At 33.2% G+C, this 19,132-nt stretch overlaps 1 protein-coding gene across 1 annotated transcript; it reads left to right on the top strand.

Annotated features, from left to right (window-relative positions):
• Nucleotides 1-18,955, top strand: LOC105321325 (neurogenic locus notch homolog protein 1). Its single transcript, XM_066084540.1, has 29 exons — nucleotides 1-78; nucleotides 411-502; nucleotides 669-746; nucleotides 1,924-2,007; nucleotides 2,474-2,579; nucleotides 3,231-3,351; nucleotides 3,682-3,754; nucleotides 6,361-6,555; nucleotides 8,279-8,399; nucleotides 8,628-8,753; nucleotides 9,373-9,467; nucleotides 9,802-9,923; nucleotides 10,392-10,537; nucleotides 11,115-11,231; nucleotides 11,375-11,469; nucleotides 11,822-11,954; nucleotides 12,238-12,422; nucleotides 12,809-12,881; nucleotides 13,526-13,642; nucleotides 14,140-14,247; nucleotides 14,416-14,523; nucleotides 14,911-15,018; nucleotides 15,251-15,358; nucleotides 15,665-15,772; nucleotides 16,017-16,117; nucleotides 16,308-16,434; nucleotides 17,042-17,214; nucleotides 17,601-17,691; nucleotides 18,766-18,955. The coding sequence occupies exons 5-29, from the start codon at nucleotides 2,492-2,494 to the stop codon at nucleotides 18,873-18,875; spliced, it is 2,949 nt and encodes a 982-aa protein (XP_065940612.1). The 5' UTR covers nucleotides 1-78; nucleotides 411-502; nucleotides 669-746; nucleotides 1,924-2,007; nucleotides 2,474-2,491; the 3' UTR covers nucleotides 18,876-18,955.
• Nucleotides 18,956-19,132: the final 177 nt, after the last annotated feature.

Below are 19,132 nucleotides of genomic sequence, written 5' to 3'. Positions count from 1 at the left end.
TGCAACCGTTTGGTTTACTTGTTGTGCTATGTTTTTCCTTTTATATCGTACCACTGTGCTTATCGAAATCCGTTAACGGTAAGTGCTTTTTGGAGTTTTCCCCTTAGAGTAATGCAACTGGAAATGTTTTATTATTTTTTTTAATGCTTATTGAATGAGATTTTTTTAAAAATTCTTTTGGACATTTTATGTTTTTTTTCTTAGTTGAAAGACCAATAAACAATCCGACTACTTTATTAATAATTGAAGCAAGTCAAATTATAGATTTTAAAAGGCTTTACAAATTCATTTCAAATGGATTTCCAAATTTTTCAACAACAGATGACAGCAAAAATTAGTCGTCATTGTTGTGATAATGTACAGTTTCATAACGTATGCAATAAAACCATAATTTTGATAACGTGTTACAGGGCAAGACGTTTTGCACAACAGTCCCCGTTACAAAAGAGCGCCAAAGGGTAAAAAGGGAAAGGGGAAGTTCGATCCGCAGGAACTTGATAAGGTAAAAAAATTCATAATTTCATGGGACCCTCTCTCTCTCTCTCTCTCTCTCTCTCTCTCTCTCTCTCTCTCTCTCTCTCTCTCTCTCTCATGAAGCAAATGTCCTTAAACACCTCAGGATAATGCGATTGCTCAAAATGTGTACATAAACTTAACATCTATGTCAGACTCTTTTGGACGAGAATTCACTTGAAGAAGAATACGCCGAAAGAACATTTGTGTTCAAGGCCGGGAAAAAGACCAAGGTGATTGTTTATTTCATAAATTTCTTATTCGATATATTCCGTGCACCTTTTAAATTTAACAAATTTGACTCTACCCTATTTTAAATATCATATAAACCATTGTATCAATGTATTTAATGTATCTTTCATAAAATGTTAAGTGTTTTTATTTTTGCAATTCTAATCAGGAAAAGAATGAAAATTATATATTTTTTTTCGATGCATTGACATTCTGGACTGCATTTTAAAAAAATATCATCGCCAATTTCATTTATTATTATCATTTATACATGCAAGATTGAAATCCGTCTATGGTTAAAATAATCACTTTTAACGAGGCATAAATCTGTTAAACTGCATGTCTTTCAATATAACGTTAAATCGAAACTCTCCGTTAAACGTGCAGTGCAACAGATGTAGTGCTTGCCGATATATAGCGGAAACTGTGCATTCTGAAAACAAAAAGAGCAATGTTTTATGAGTTTTCGTTAAACAGACTTCCGACTGAACTATTCTTTGACCAATCGACCCTGCATCAGTTGTTTCTTTCACTACGAAACCAGTTTCCGGCCCATAGCCTTAACAAAATCCTGTATACGAAAAACACAAAATGATGCTAGGAAGAAAGTAGTAATTGTATCCTCCCGACCGCTTTTTCTTTTTGAGGAAATAGGTGATATTGAAGTTTTGTAAAGAAAAAAAATGAATCCTTCTTTTTATTTTATCTATCAATTCTTCACCAACTAGTTCTTTTCAAAGGTGAACATTGCATTTGTCGCATATTAGTACAATATAAATAATTCGGTTAATTAACTACCAATTATTACATAAATATAACACTATTTACATATTACCACCCCTCTCCCCCCCCCCCCCCCCAAAAAAAAAAAAAAGAAAAAAGATATTTATAACATGCGAAAAAAGGATATCAAAAAGAACATAATCTGAAGTTTTATTTGTTTGTTTATACTTTCTTATTCATATTTTTTCGGAGTACACGTAATAAATTCAATAACGTAATGATTCGAATTTTCGGTTATGAAATGCATTTATCTATACTGAAAAGGTAAAAAAAAACCATGATTGTACAGTTAGGTGCATCCGAATGATGTAATCCACGAATATTCGCCCCCACGGATTTTATTTATTCCACAGTATATTGCGTATATATAGATTTTTTTATAATTACATTTTACAGCCAAAGAATATCAACAAGAAACCCAAAAAATCTAAGGAGGCAAATAAACTGGATAGACATCCGCCAAGACCACAGCACGATGCGGTAAGATTTATATATAACATAGGGGCACGCGCATCCATTAAAAGCAAAAATAAGAAACCGTATGCATATTTGCAAGCATGCAATCTATAATATCAAATTATCGAAGTCATTTCGCAATATTGTTGAATTTATATCATATGTGTTACATGTTAATGTACTATAAGAAATTGATTGAAACACCAACACTTTAATTCATACACGATCAATGACAAACCGAACAGGAAATGAAATTTCAATTTTTTGAACTTATCATGAATTAGTTGGCTAATGCACGTACATGTAAAACTTTGAAACGTGTTAATAGGGTCTACAAATAACTTGGTCACATTTTAATCATATTAAAATCATAGTATTGCCCAATTTCATTTGTATTAATTTTACTATACTATTTAGATTTTAATTGTTGTAATGTGAATAGGGAATAAGCCATTTTACTTTCACAAATGACACATTTTCTTATCAACAGAAAGCACCTCCAAACCGAATGAAGAGAGTCTTCGTTTCCGAGGAGGGCGTCAAATGGCCGAATAGGACGATCCCTTACGAAATCGATACAACGACTTATACAAATGGTAAGTTTCATATCGTCAAAAAAATCTTTGTTTTATGTTAAGGTAATCGTTAATCTAATAGACCGATTGCTTTTTGACTTATGTGTTAGTAACGATCTTTCATAAAAAGAGAAATATTCATAAATTGAAAGGACTTGTTTTAAATCCTTTTGATTAATTGATTATCAATGACAAATGTTGAAAATACATGTATATCTCATCAATTTGTCAGATATTCAAAGCCAGTAGCAGTAAATGTCGAAACGAAATACATGCGTTATACCCAACGTTGTTCTCAACGTTTACTCCGAAATGTATTTTACATAAATTAGCACCCTCTTGCCACTAAGCTTAATACATGTAACCATCAATTTCATTATTCACATGGCATGATACAAACGCACGTTTCAAACTCCAGGCTCCTTTTATTGAGCGATTGATCGCCGGTTATATCTGGGTTTGCGGGGAGTTTTTATTTTGGCGATCAAGCTTTATTCACAACCATGTTGTCATCACATTTCTACGACAAAACTTGTTCACACCAAACAATATTCGAGACAACAAATCTCTGCTCTCGATAAGTGAAAAAAGTTTTATTTATTCGTAGGAATTCTTATATTCATTCTAACAATAAATTCAGTTTTCGGTGAATAGTATGCTTCTTCTCTCTAGCTACTAATATCAAGTCAATATTTTCAACGGCGGTCGATCGATTTAACGAGGCGGGTTGTCTCCAGTGGATTCCCAGAACTACAGAGACTGAATACATCAGAGTAGTCGGAAACGAGGCTAGGTAAGATAAAAAAAAAAAGAAAAAATTATAAAAAAAAATTGAAACAACTGTTTCAATGCATTTATGCATTATATTTTGTGAATGCTGATTTCAGTCACGATGGTAAAAATCTTTAAAAAAATATCCTGAAATCTAAACAGAAAGGAACAACTTGAAAAAAAATGTAACATTGCGCAGAAATGAAAATAAAATTTACAAACAGAAACTATTTGCAAAAAACAATCAGAGGCTGTAAAATTATTCATTTTTCATGTAAAGTTAAGAATGTTTCAGACACATATGATTTATAGTCTATCTTGAAACATTATTGTACACAATTATGTAACTTAGATGTGCATCGTACGTTGGACATCTTGGTTGGAGTCAACAGACGCTTTGGATGTACGAGAGTGGTTGTATCTATGTGAGTGTTTATTACTACAGTATGAATGATTACACGTTACGGATATCGATAACTCGTACAAATTTGAAAAAAAATATAGCAAAACGCGAAAATAACTGTTATACGCTAGCTACCTCTAGCTACCTCTAGCTTTTCTTAAATCAGCTCATGGGCGACTTCGCTCACTTTAGGAATCATGATAAATTTCACCTAGTATCTCTGACGATGAAAGCTTTTTTATAGCATGAGAAAAATTAGCTGGATACAAAAACGATAAATGTATTGTCGCGTCGTGTTTAAGATGTTATTGATGTTATGACTTTGCGACACTATAAGTACGGGGAATAGCAACTCGCTTGGCAGTGGAGGACCCTTAGTCACTAAATCCGGTCCAAAAGGTTTGGGACTAGCGACTCTGAAATCAGATACAGGGAAGCCTTGATTAATTAACTGAACAACTTTATTGATGCAGGTCTCCGATTAGAAATGGCCGAGGTAGGGCACGCTATCTCAATCGGAGACCTGGGCTTCCCTGATCTATTTCGACCAATCAAAAATTAGATTCTTTGTTCAGAACAATTTTGGTAATTAAAAAATTAACCCACGTGACCTTATCGACGGACACTGGCCATAAAGAAATAATTGAGTTAACATAGATAATCCCTTGACAAAGAAAAATCTGTTGACACCTGAGCACATCTTGTTTTTGACACCAGGTAAAAAGATAAAAAGACACCGTAATAACAATTACAAACATTGAAGCACCCATATGTAAATTTCTTAGGTCTTCGGATTAATCAATTACATAATTATACATTTTTGTGACATTGCTGATAATGGTAAACCTGAGTAAAATATGAGATCAATAAAAAATATTCTACACTACATATCAAACACACTAATTGGCTAAATAATGTCTCTAATGAAATTCTACACAAAAAAATAAAAAAAAAACATTTATCTTTAATTAAGACACACATATATTGTTATTAATCATATCTGTCCTTTCCGATATATTTTATTTTATCAAATAAAACATACAACATGACTACTTTCCCCCTTGCTCCAATTACTTTCGACCTCGAAAGCTCAAATTTCTACCCCTAATATGTAACTTTAAGCCCGTTTTAACATAAATTTCAATGTAACCATAAATAAAGAAAGGGGTCGAACTATGACCCAGATAAAAAAAAAAATACCAGCTCGCTTCAAAAGCCTAATAAATCAATTAATATTTAAAACAATCGCAATATGCATGTATTTTTCACAAAAGTAATGTCTGAGATATACTCATGCCGAATTCCAAGTTGATGGATCTTAAAATAGCGGAGATATACGTCATTATTCTCTCGAAGTCGCCAGTTTATTTTTACTCGGACATTTACCGGTCCAGGGCTCATGATGGGATTTTGCTTATGACAGCAGCAGTATTGCAACAAGTCGAGAGACATTCGCACTTATCTTTTAAAATCTTACATCAAACACACGCTACTTACATGTACATACAAAGACTCCGATAAAATCCCTTAAATACTCTCCATACTGAACTTTTATTCTGCAACCACATTGACTTCTGACAGGGCCAGGCATTTTCACGTCTTCGAGAAAGACTGATTCTGATTGGACCATCAGGAATATTAACCAATGAAACTGAGTTTAACATTAGCGATCACAATGGCCGGTCTGGTCAGAAGTTGATGTGGCTGCAAAATAAAAGTTCAGTTTGGAGAGTCTTTAAGAAATTTTATTGGAATTTAAGGATGTAAGTAGCGTGCGTTTGATTTGAGATTTTAAAAGATTCGTGCGAATGTTTCTCGACTTGTCCCACCGTGAGCCCTGGACCGGTAAATGTCCGAGTAAAAATAAACTGGCGACTTCGAGAGAATAATGACGTATATCCCCGCTATTTTAAGATCCATCAACTTGAAGTTCGGCATGAATGTATCTCAGACATCACTTTTCTGAAAAATACATGCATATTGGGATTGTTTCAAATATTAATTGATTTATTAGGCTTTTGAAGCGAGCTGGTAGTTTTTTTTTTATCTGGGTCAGAGTTGGACCCCTTTCTTTATTTATGGTTACATTGAAATTTATGTTAAAACGGGCTTGGCCCCTCTGAATGTATGTATCAATAAATACTACTTTCATGTTTACAAGAAAATAATCAAATTTGAATAAGTTTTATGTTCAGTAAACTAATTCAGTTTATTTTCCCTTTATTTCACATCCCCTTATGTCTAGAAAATGCATATTACATAGAAATGTGAATGATTTTTCACACAATCATGCACATCTTGAAACTATTATTGAGTTTATTCATATGGCAATGTTTGAAATAGCATAAAATACATGGCTTCATCACAATAATTTAGTTTTATTCAATTCAAAGCAGTTCCATGACACATCTTTTCATTAAAGGTCGATTTAACGGGTTGCAGTTTTCCTGCAATTTTTTTTATTTAACCATCTAATACAACGCTTATGTAAATTGAACAATTATAGCAGTCTTACATATTGATCTGTAAATCTTGAAATGAATTTCAGTAAACATGTACATTTATTTACAATGTCATTATCTATTTTGAATAATTTGTAACCAACACAAATATTCATATGCCTGACAGATCGACATATCTCTACACGAGATGCTACACGCCGCAGGGACTATGCACGAACAATCTAGAGCACAAGATCGGAATCAACTTCTCTCGTTTAACTGGGCGGCAGTGTCTAGTGGGAACGAGCTGAACTACCAAGGATATTCCCTATACAACGCCAGGGAGTACGACCTTAGCTCTGTTCTACAGTATGGGTTAACGGTAAATACAGGATAGAACATAGGATTGTCATTTAGTCAACTGAAAAAATTCGGAAGTGTGTCTTACAGATTTATAAATAAGCTAGCTCTGTTAACATGACAACTTTCTAGACGTGTAGTTTTTGACAACCATCTAGGGTTGCATAGCTGTATCAACAGGACAGATTTCTAGACGTGTACTAACTCTGTTTACAAGTTAAATTTCTAGACTTGTATAGCGCTGTTAACTTTTTTGACATGTATAGCTACGTTAACAAGTCAAATTTATCGACATGTTTGGCTCAATATTAAGACACCTCTCTAGCCATGTATAGCTCCTGGCAACTTATTACTGTAGATTCCTTATTTTACGCGAGTACTTAATTCCGCGATTTAACCGTTTTTCATCAAAACGCGAGAACATCAAATCGCGAATGCCAATTTTTTATCATAGTTTCATGTAGTTTACTTATGTCCGAAAAATAAAAGCGAGATTTTAAAATTCGCAAGATGTGTTTCTCGCGTTTTTACGCGGATATTAATTCCTCGCGTTTAATTAGGAATCTACAGTATACCCCCGCTCCTTCGGAGCGGGGGTATACTGTTTTACCCTTGTCTGTTTGTCTGTCTGTCTGTCCGTCCGTAACAAAAATTTCTGTCGCATTTATCTCAGCAACTATTTATCGCAGATGCTTGAAATTTTTAAACAGTGTTTGTTAAGGCATGCCATATCGTGGGATATATTTTTGTACCAATCGGACGTCAACTTCCTGTTAAATGACGACTTTGCTTATTTTTTAACCAAAAGTTTCAAACAAATTTTCCTCAAAGATTTCTCGGCAACTATTTATCGCAGATGCTTGACATTTTTACACAATATTTGTATAGGCATGCTATAACGTTGGATTTGTTTCTGTACCAATCAGACGTCAACTTCCTGTTAAATGACGACTTTGTTTATTTTTTAGCTAAAATTTTCAAAAAAATCCGTCTAAGAATTCTCAGCAATTGTTTATCGCAGATGCTTGAAATTTTTAAACAGTGTTTGTTAAGGCATGCCATATCGTGGGATATAATTTTGTACCAATCGGACGTCAACTTCCTGTTAAATGAGTACTTTGTTTATTTTAGCCAAAATTTTCAAACAAATTTTCCTCAAAGATTTCTCAGCAGCTATTTATCGCAGATGCTTGAAATTTTAACACACTATTTGTTTAGGCATGCTATATTGTGGGATATATTTCTGTACCAATCGGATGCCAGCTTTCTGTTAAATGTCGACTTTGCTTATTTTGCATATTCACATCAGAGCGGGGGTATCACTAGTGAGCATTGGCTCACAGATATCTTGTTATACATAGCTCAGTTCACAAGACAACTCTCTATAGATGTATACCTATGTTTACCAGTCATCTAAAAAGTTTATAGACCTGTTTTTTTTTAATCCGGCTGACCTTTTGGTACAAGTAAACAATGACTCATTTGAAATAAAATATATAAAATCAAAATTTAAAATATCCATAAAGAGATCATGGTTGACGTTGTTCTCAATTGATATGCACTTCATACATAGCAGGAAGAATTGTTTTCTCCATTAATGATATAATGAAGGTTTGGATGTTAAGAATTTTATACGATTTGGGCGAAAAAAAAAATACTTAATGAAAATAGATACATTCTAGACGTTATCAACGACGTCGGATATAAAAAAATATTTTAAATAGATATTGATTATTCTCTTGCAGTATGGATCCACAACATACATGTATGTCAATGACCCAGATTTGGAATATCTGACCCAGATACAACAGACGGATCTCTCCTTCTATGATAAAGCGGAATTAAACGCGTTCTACCAGTGTGCCGGTGTGTACTGGTCATAATCTAATACTCTTGAGTTTTGGAATAATTGTTTTAATCGTATAAAACAAAATAACAACAAAACACGTCTGTCACATATGTATAATCATAGATATGTATCATAATTACGTTAACTTTTCTAAATTTGATAATTTCATTGACAAGATTTGAACAACAGAAAAAAACGGACCGAATTAAAATATTTTTCTATTAGTATTTGGGTTTTTTTTCAAGATGACTGTAAAGATCCCCCAGTTTGTCAAAACGGAGGCTTTGTGAAACAGATCAATGGCGTGTGTAGCTGTGAGTGTGTGGAGGGACTGACAGGACCGGACTGTACAGAGCTGGACACTAATCCTGGTATGTGTGATCTTTAGCTAACCTGCCTATATTACAATCCCAGTTTACTCATGACTAATTACAGTAAAACAGGTTTTGGCGAACACGCTTATAATGAATTGACGCTTAGAACGAAATTATTTTCATTCCTCGTGACTTTATTTTATGTTGTTAACTTGCATTTGATGGCTATTACGAATTACGCTTACAATGAAGTTAAATCCTATGTCCCTTGCACTTCGTTAGAAATGTGTTTTACTGTACTTGTATTAATAATTCATCATAATACATTCAATATAAATTAGTTACTCGTTATTAATTATAACTTATATATAAAAGTGAAGTGATCTATTTGTTCTTAAATGCATATCATAGAAAAATGAATGCCTATCAGTCACCTTTAAATTACTGTGCAAGTGGCTATTTAAGCGTGAGAGAAATATACATGAGTTAAGCGGTACATGTGAACTTGGAATTGCGTGAAAAACATACACGTGTAAGGTACAATGTAACACAACTTTGGAGTGGTAAACAACACAAACGCGTATTTTCATTTTATACATACGCGTACTGTTAGAACATAGCAGCGTATTTAACCTCTTTTACAGTAGTTATTAACTTGCCTTGAATGTAATTGTAGAATGCGGAGGCTTAGTAAATTTGACTGTTGGATCATCAGACAAAATCGAAATGTTTGGGTATCAAACCAACCTGACATGCACATGGTTGATTAAGGTAAGTGTTATACAGCTGTAGCTATTCATATTGGTCTGTGTTTGACTATTAGATATTAAAAACATGAATTTGAAAATTGAAGATAACTAAGACACTTGCTTCCAAATTGCTCCAGGGTTTGTTCTCCCTTTTTTGAAAGAATGAATATCCACGTTCAAATCAACATAGGCCTATGCCATATAAATTGTCAACATTTTGAAAGATAGGACACAAACTTAAATATACATCTTATCCAACATGGAATTGCGTTAATTGAAATGACTACTATATTAGCCATCTTCTATCATCTTCTGTGACGTCCTCTTCCGAAATTCAGTGTATTATATTTGGACAGGGACCTGAAAAAACGAAGATCAAGGTCGAAGTCGATAGCCTCGATCTGCCAACCAGTGACCAGGACAACTGTTACCACTACATAGAAATCAGGGACTATCTCTCCGGGACTGACGGGAAATTGTAAGAATTCATTGTACATTCATAATGAGATGTGAGAAAAAAACGGAAAGGGAAAGGAAACCATGCATGCATAATCACTCCAATCGATAACATTAATTTTACTTTTATTGATTGTTCAATGTATTTTCTTTTAAAAATGGGAAAAGACATCAGTCACGAAATGTCGATTTCTTAATTTGAATTTCCCGCTGCCACTGAACTTTAATCTATGACGTCACACCATGTTTTCTGAACATTAAAGCAGCATTGGCTGATTATTCTAATAGTCACCTTAAAATGAAATGTCCTGACAAACATGTAACAATATCATATTGTGACTTGTTTATGCCTTTTACTTTTTGTTTAAGCTTAAACTAATGACAAAGCATGCCCGTTGACTTGACGAATTATATATGCACACACATGTGTCAGAATCTAAGATGTCTTTGTAGTTGTTGGGATATCAGATGATTTTTCTCCATGTATCAGAATATGTGGTGACTCTGGTGGTGCGATCTTCACAAAGAAGAACCTGGGTCCCACCAATATGATGGTGGTCCGCTTTGACAGTGAGCAGTACAGTGCAGTGACTCCTGGGAAGGGATTCTCCATGACAGTCACAGCAGAGCCATCCGGTAAAATCACAGTTATACTGATCATTGTGTAAATGGGTGTCTTCTCTGAGATATACTTATTTACAACCGTTTTAGCGTTTGGGATTACCGGTTATGAAAACTCGTCCAAAATCTAATGCAGTGTTCTTTGCTTTAAACGAGTTTTAAGACGTGCATGTTATAGATTTGGAATAAACCAGGATTTATGTTAAGCACTAAACGTACCTACTTTTTGAAATTCTTGATATTTAGTTAATAACTGTCGTAATATACAGAAGAATGATGAACAATAAATCGGAAAGAAAAATCATTAATAAGAACGTCTCATTAGGACGCTAAAACTCTATGTTGAAATATGATCGATAGTTGCTCATTAACTTACCACGTGTTTTCGTCGTTTTTTTTTTCTCCGAATCTATAACAGTTTGGTTATAAGTATAATCTTTTATGATGTGATTGAATTCAAATTATGTTTACTTTATACCTCTGTCTTTTTGTAATACAACTGTTTTTAAGTCTATTTGTTTATCTCTAATTTATGTTTTGTACATTTGTTTATCAATATTTGTTTTTTTAGATGTGCTTATCGTTTTTGTAGCATGCAGTATCCTCCCTTGTAAATACCCCGCTACGTGTGTAGATGGCGCCACTACTGACGAGTACACCTGTGTCTGTACTGAAGGGTATTCTGGTACTAACTGTGATACAGTCGCGGGTATGTAATAGGTCAATGATAGTGCTATAAATTCTAATGATATTTGTATTATTAGTTTTTGTAGATTAAGAGAGTTGTCAGTTCGCATGTGTCCTAATGTAACATTGTACTTGCTGACAAGGTCATTGTATTGTTTGATACAGCTACTGCCACGGTGACAGACAGCTTTGAAGACGATTTTACCACGCTGATGACACATAGCTCAACAGGGGTCGATTTCCAATGGTCTACAAACAAGGTTTGTTTTTATTGCAAGGACTAGGATAGTGACATATGGTGTATTCGTTTGCTACCTCCAGAACTGGTCCAGAATATCTCCAGCGTCTACCTGCTATTTTTAAAGTAGACAATGGAATTCTACCGGAGATTTCGATGACTGCAAACAAGTAAACTAGGATTACTCTTGCACCTCTCTAATCAACAAAAAAAAAATACCCCGTAGTGTTTGAAAAAAAAAATGAAGTAGATGTAATAACCGTAGGTAGCCTGATGTCAGGTGTTCTAAAATTTCTGCTTTCATAATTATGGTAAACTGGGATAATTTAAAAAAGGACTGTCTGTGTAATGGGTATTTTTTTTTCTTTTTGTAGTACTCAAACTTGAATGGCTTCACAAAAACTGCATCCGATGGTGACCTGATGGCTACACTACGCAATAACCTCTTTGCAACGGCATTTTACTATACTTACAGAGCAAAGCTGGAGACGTCAGCAGTATTTGAAAGTAAATATAAGATTACATATTTGTTTTAACGTTATCATTTATTTCAATAGGTATGTGATTGCTTTAGGCATACTGCTGAAAAATGTTGTATGACTAGTTTGGTTAGAGATTCACTTTCGTATTTGTAATGTAATTGACTATCTATTTTTTAAATTTGGATTATTACTATGTTCCATAATTTGTTTTGGGGTGTCAAATTAACTTTGATAACTTAAGGTATTGTACTAATGGAAACATTTCCTTAAGGAGGTTTTCTTTTCTTTTCATTTATTTTGTTACTTAGGGGCCAGCCGATGTCTCCGGTTTGATTACGCAATAGCTGACAACAATGTAGGGGATGCATACCCGACCACTTTGACGGTTCGAGTTTTCAGTGACTCTGGAACATCGAGTGTTGTGTTCGATGAAAATACTGGCAACGACTGGGCCACTGGGGAAGTTGACCTTCCCGCCGTCGATAATATGAAAGTATGCATACGTATAACTTGATATAAGTGAAAGAAATTGGTTGTGTTGTACAACATATAATAAGCATAAAATTCAACTTCAGCACATAAAAGCGCCAGTATCTTTGGAGTTCAAACACAGATAAAGTTATATTTTTAATTGGTTAAAAATACTAATAAATCAAAGACGAGATACAGATTAAATCATAAGAGATGATATGACATTATATTTGCGCATTGAATCGAGTGTATACCAACTATATACTATTGATAACGTTTGTTTTAGCAGCGTATTGAGAAATGGTGTTCTATATTGTAAAATCAGTTACAATAGTTTGATTTTATATATAAAAAGATAGGAGGTGTAATATAAATATTCATTTTGTTTAATATATTACTATTTTGCAGATTGAGTTTGAGGGAGTGTACGGCTTTCAACACCTGATATTTGATAACATACGGATTACTCCAAATCTGTGTAGTAAGTTTCATGTAGCATTGGTTTTAAAGCAACATGAGCTGCAATTTTCATGCTGAAATTTTTTTTTACGAAAATTTTATTTTTTACTAAAATGACAAAAATATCATGGTTTTTAAAATTCTTTTAGCCATATTTTTATTGGAAAAGTCGTAAAGAAGCCTTTATTGAAGCAAAAGTGAATTATTGTCGCCCTGTACAAAAATTGTTCTGTGATATATTCCTTAGAAGAAAAATCATTCTTCTGACGAAAATTAGTGATTCTTTAAAATCTTATTTATCATATGAATTTAATTTACAAGCAGACTTATCATACTAGCAGGTTTTAGCAGCAAAATAATATTCTAAAAAATGCAGCTCATATTGCTTTAAATAACTGTGAACTTTTTCTTGTGTCAGAATCCGGCAACAAATGCTGATGTAACTTCGATTGCCATTTTGTAATAAATAATTATAGCTTAATAACACCATGTGCTTTTATCCAGTTTGATATGTATTGTTTTTTGCAGTTTTTGCTTAATTAATTTAGAATATGAACCAAATATAATTTACTATAATATAGCATGTATACAGAATTTCATGGCAATGTGTAAATGTTTGCCTAGCTTTTTCTAAGTCACTTAAATATGTGTTGTGTTTTTTTATAGACAAAGTTGATCCCTGTGGTAATGTTTGTCAAAATGGCGGAATCTGTGAACTCATTGTCGACTCTGCTTCTCGATGCAAGTGTCCCTTAGGATTCACTGGGGAGTTTTGTCAAAACGGTATGTTGCATTTATTTTTACTGAAACAGATTAATTATTATAATAATAAATAAAATTTTTAATTTGCAGCGCGTTTATTTTGTAATTAACTTCCAATAAACTGGTTCGCGACGATTAATGTTCGCTACCCAGCCTAATACGAGTTCATGCAGTAATTAACAAACGTACGGCTAGGATTAATTTGCTGTGAAAACTATTTTCGACAAGGAGGTTTTTGCTAACCTCGCAATTTTTTTTCTCGCGCGAATAAAAGATAGTTAACAGTATTACAGGAAAAAGCACTAAAGGTGGCATTAGCCAAAATGTCTTTATGGAAAGTTTATATGATATTATCTCCTAAAGAGTTTTTTATTCATTAAAATTTACCCATATTTAATATGCACCCTGTAACTTTTATAAACAGAAATATATTATTCAACATTTAGCAGAAGACAAGCAACGCAGATTTTCACTCCAACTGAGACTTACAAAAATATGTTTTCTTTTATATTTTGTAGATCTTTGTGCAAGTGTAGATTGTAACCAGGGGATCTGTGAAGTTGTATCAGAATCTCAGACACAATGTAATTGCAGCACGGGGTGGTTCGGAGAGTTTTGTGATGTCGGTAAGTTCCGAGAAAAAAAATGATTCAATATTTTTTTGATAAAGACGATTTTTGCTTCTCTGCATTACAAATCTCTGTCTTTCCTTAAAAAAGTACTTGTCAAAATACCAAAAAAATGTTATGGTTGTCTGGTGTCTTTCAGTAAATAATGCATTTTCTTCGATGTAGATCCATGCGAAAATACGACTTGTAAACATGGAAGTTGTGAAGGTTTGTCAGAAAATCAGACCAAGTGCAACTGTGAAGAAGGGTGGTTTGGGGAACTGTGTACCTTTCGTAAGTATGAATCAAACACAGATGACATTTTGAATTTAAGATGGCTCGATGGTCGTGGCCATTTTGTAGACTCTATTGATCTCCTTTTGAAGAAGAACTAAATATATGAATAAACAAAAATGCGAAAAATTGAAAAGGTTGAATTAAGGGAGTTTGTTTTACTAAATAAATATATAGTGCTCTTTAAATCATATCTTAAAATTTACGATATGATGGCTGAAGGCTAATTTGTTGCCCATCAAGCCTTCTTAAAAACCTGTTCTTGATTTTTTTATATTACTATTATAGTTCATGAATATATGCAACTGCAGATAATACAAAACTTAATCGCGTATATTGAAGAGATTTTTTATGTGAATTTTTAATTGTAATGTGATTCTTTTTTAGATGCCTGTGAAGTTGTTAACTGTAACCAGGGGAGCTGTGAAGTTGTATCAGACACAGAGACACGGTGTAACTGTACCCCTGGCTGGTTTGGAGAGTTCTGTGACGTCGGTATGTATTGATCAATTCTTGAGTTAGTCGATCGCTAGTCAATAGTCAATGAAATCCACATCCGTTTTCTCTCCACTTAATGTTTAAAATATTATCTTATGCATTTCAATATGTTGAGCGCACGATTAAAAAAAATAGAAAAAATGGCATGGTTTTAAGTGAGTACTAAATAAGTGTAAATAAAGACGCATCTTATTTTATTTTAATTTACGGACTATAATCCTGTTTGTAGATCCGTGCGCAAATGTGATTTGTAACCAAGGAAGCTGTGAAATTTTGTCGGAAAATCACACCCATTGTATTTGTGATGACGGATGGTTTGGTACATCCTGCAACATTGGTACGTTTTTATTACACAACAAAAGAAACTTTTGAAACAATTTATTAATTAAAGAATCCATGCTACCTAAAATAACTAATACAGCAAAAACAAGTTGGTCAAGGTATTTTATTACTGAATTCGCTACACTGCGTATTAACGTGTAAATGTCTGTCCATGCATAATTTATCTAAATTTATCAAACATGTATATAAATCATTGTGTGAAAACCTAACCTGTTTGTAGAAAAATAATCTTTCTACAGACAAAACTGTAGACACTACTATTCAAGAGTTGATTCTAATGTCTGTTCGATGTTTCTATTAGATCCATGTTCTAATACAAACTGTAACAATGGACAATGCGAGGCCTTGCTAGAGACGCAGACACAATGTAATTGTGACGAAGGATGGGAAGGGGAGCTGTGTGATTCACGTATGTTGTCAATGTTAATGCTACGTTTGATTACAATGTATGATTTGTACTCTGTCTTGTTTACAATTTACGTATTATCATTTTCAACGAATGTATTTTACCTGTAATTTTTTTTTTAACATTAACACTATTTATCAACTTGTATAATTCCTACGTGGGGTGGCATTTAAAGATATACATATAGAAACTAGAGATAAATTCCTAACTTCCTAATACATTTTCTTGGAGAATATTATTATTGCAGAAACGTTTGTCACATACAAATGCGACTTTGAGATGGAAATTGAAGAGAACTGTTTCCTTGTTGAAAGTACTGATGACGATTTCGACTTTACTCGAGAAATGGTATAAAACTGCACAGTGTACAATTCCAAATAATATGTTGGTTGTTTTACTCATCAAATGATAACAATGTAATATTGCAATCAGTGCAATACAAATTTCTCTAAAATTACAGCAGGATTAAAGACCCATCCTGCAAAAAAATATATATTAATAAAATTAATTTGATGTTAAGTAATAATTTGATTTCCAGGGAAGTACATTAACAGAAAGAACAGGACCTGACTCTGCGTACAACGGAAGCTACTTCAAATACGCAGAGGCGTCCAATCATTTCCCTGGGGACGTCGCCAGTTTGGAGAGTAATGTTGATTTTAATGGTAAATAAGAACATATGTCATAATCATCATAATTTATTCTACATTTATTCAGTATAGAAAACTTTTCAGTCAAGATCTTCATCATGAATTAAATAAAGTCATTAGCAATTTGGCAGTTGTAAACGATCTGAAAATTTCAACGGTGTTGACGTTAAAAAGATATGGGAAAATGTCCCAAGTACTTTTGAAAGAATAAAACATTTACACACTCCCCATTACAAATTTACGAAACATTTGTTTTTGTTCCGGTGAATTTCTCGGGGTAAATAAAGATTTTGCATTAATAAAGAAATCTTAAGTTTTTCACGTTCATCAATTACAATTGTATTTAATTGACAGACATGTTATTTTTTTTTTAATCACAAAAAGTGATATTTTTTCTCAAACCAAGAAAAGGTTGCACTTTCTGACACTTAAAACTAGAAGAAAACATTTTGGTCCCTAATATATTGAATACATTTTTTTTATTTGTACTATTTTGCGCGAATTTATATTCTTTGACTGTGCGAAAGTCTACCGAACGCGTCATGTAAAAATATCTTAAACATGATTCAAACAGTTGTGCTCTAAATGTAAATGTTCTGAAATTCATATGATTTTGTTTGAGCTGGAACCTATTGTCTCAGTCTAGCCATTAACATGAAAGGATCCCATGTTGGTTCGCTGAGTATTTTAACAAAAGACGGTTACGAGACAATAATCCAACAAAAGTTTAAAGGGAAACAATCCAAACACTGGTTTTTGTACGCTAAGGAATTGAGTCTTTCGACCTCAACAAAGGTACTGTTATGTTCATCCAATCATACATGTAATTAGTACCCCCCCCCCAACACCCCCCAACACCCCCCCCCCCCCTAACAAAAATTCCTATTTGTTTCTTATCGTGAAATTAAAATTATTTTTATTCGTTTTTTTTATTTCTTTGATAATCAAATCTAATTATCCGATACACCATAAGTAAAAAGAAATGTCTTTCTTTCCTACGCATGGTCTTCAAAGTCGAGTTTTACAGTTTTATTATCATTGTTCAATATTAACGTCTCAAAAAAGTAACTTATCAATTGAAGTATTACAACAAACAACATTTATAAATAATGCCCAAAAATTGCATCCTGTGATTTCTTCAAACTAATGATTGATTAATTCTGCCTATTTGTAATTCCTAGATTATCATAGAAACGGTAAGGGGAGGTAGCAACATCAGAAACCAGAGAGGAGACATTGCTGTCGACGACATTCAACTGACGTCATCACCTTGTAAGACTGTATATTTCACTGGTTTCTTATCCTGTTTAAAGGTTTTGATTTCACCCAGTGTAATTTTTTATTCCTCTGCACTTGCGAACAGTTTTGCCTCGCCTTTAATTATTCGCCCAAACAAGACGTACTTTAATAGAATGTAAAAACAAAAACAAATTGGCCAAATAATTTCCTATATGTAGTCCTTAAATGACATGTTTTGTTTTCGCTGCTGCAATTACAAGTTCAAAATACGTGAATCCGTGTTGAATAAAAACAATTTCTCATTAAATATTTTAGGTCAGTTAACATTTATTTAAATTAAATGAATGAACACAAAATTCACGAAAACTCATTTTAAAAAATAAACGTTATTATTTTCTAAACAAAAACAATTTGTTGAGTTGCTTTCTTTAAAATATGCCACATACAGTTATCGTAGTTGGTTTTCAAAATCTACCATATGTACACAATCAAATCTGAGCAACAATTTGTCAATTACTTAATTGTATCAACTGAGAAAATTATAATGTTCTAACAAACAAATATTGATATTAAGACTTTATCACAGATGCATGTAAATGGATTTTGGGATATAATAGGAACTGTTCCATATATGTGCATTACGGTTTTAAAAATTAAATTTAACCCTGAGGCCCATTACCTACATACCTTTTGATGCCCTTTAAGGATCAAGAATATATATGGTTAAGGGGTGGGGATCTCAACCGTTTTCGAGATATTCGTGCACTTCCTGTTCGAAGGGGGTCATGACCCACCCCGGGGCCAATGACCTACATACCGTTTGATGCCCCTTGACACAAGGAACAAGAATATATATGGTTTTACACGCTATGCTCCTTATGTTTTCTTTAAAAAAATATTGTTTAGACGAATGTTATTCTTGATGGTTTTTTCAATTATTTTACCCGTTATGTTCAGCTTTTACATACAACACAAACGTGTATATAGCGTAATTGTAATTTATTACCCTATTAAGTATCTTCTATCTTTTCCTGAGCGTTGGTATACTCTGATTTAAACGTGCTTAATGAATGAGAGTATTCTAACAAAACATCCTTGTTTTCAAAGGTCCAACAACGTCTGACAACAATGATGACAAATCAGCTAATGGCAAAGGCAAAGGCCCTGGGAACATAATAAAACCTGTGGTTGACCCTTTCCGCCAAAACATGACGTAATATGTTGTCATAAAGCGATGTATTTAATCTTTATTTAACGTGTATTCTAATTTGATTTAGTGGACTCATAATTTCAATAGAAAAAAAACCCAAATAAAATCAGATATAACACAAACTGTATATTGCTTGATTTATGTTTTTTGATACATTTCACAAAAGGAACTGTATGGCTTATGTTCAGTCCAGGACAATTTATCCACCATGTAATTATCATATAGAACATGTTTACAAAAAACATCTGTTTCCTTTATTATAAC

Source organism: Magallana gigas, chromosome 1 (genome assembly GCF_963853765.1).
Source record: "Magallana gigas chromosome 1, xbMagGiga1.1, whole genome shotgun sequence".
Classification (NCBI taxonomy): Eukaryota; Metazoa; Mollusca; class Bivalvia; order Ostreida; family Ostreidae; genus Magallana; species Magallana gigas.
This window is presented reverse-complemented; position numbering and strand designations above follow the sequence as displayed.

What these genes read in the sequence shown, in the direction of transcription:
- LOC105321325 (XM_066084540.1), top strand. Translation starts at nt 2,492, where the DNA reads ATGAAGAGAGTCTTCGTTTCCGAGGAGGGCGTCAAATGGCCGAATAGG. An exon ending in TCCGGGACTGACGGGAAATT is followed by an intron (nt 9,924 to 10,391) that starts GTAAGAATTCAT and finishes TCCATGTATCAG; the next exon opens with AATATGTGGTGACTCTGGTG. An exon ending in AGTCACAGCAGAGCCATCCG is followed by an intron (nt 10,538 to 11,114) that starts GTAAAATCACAG and finishes TCGTTTTTGTAG; the next exon opens with CATGCAGTATCCTCCCTTGT.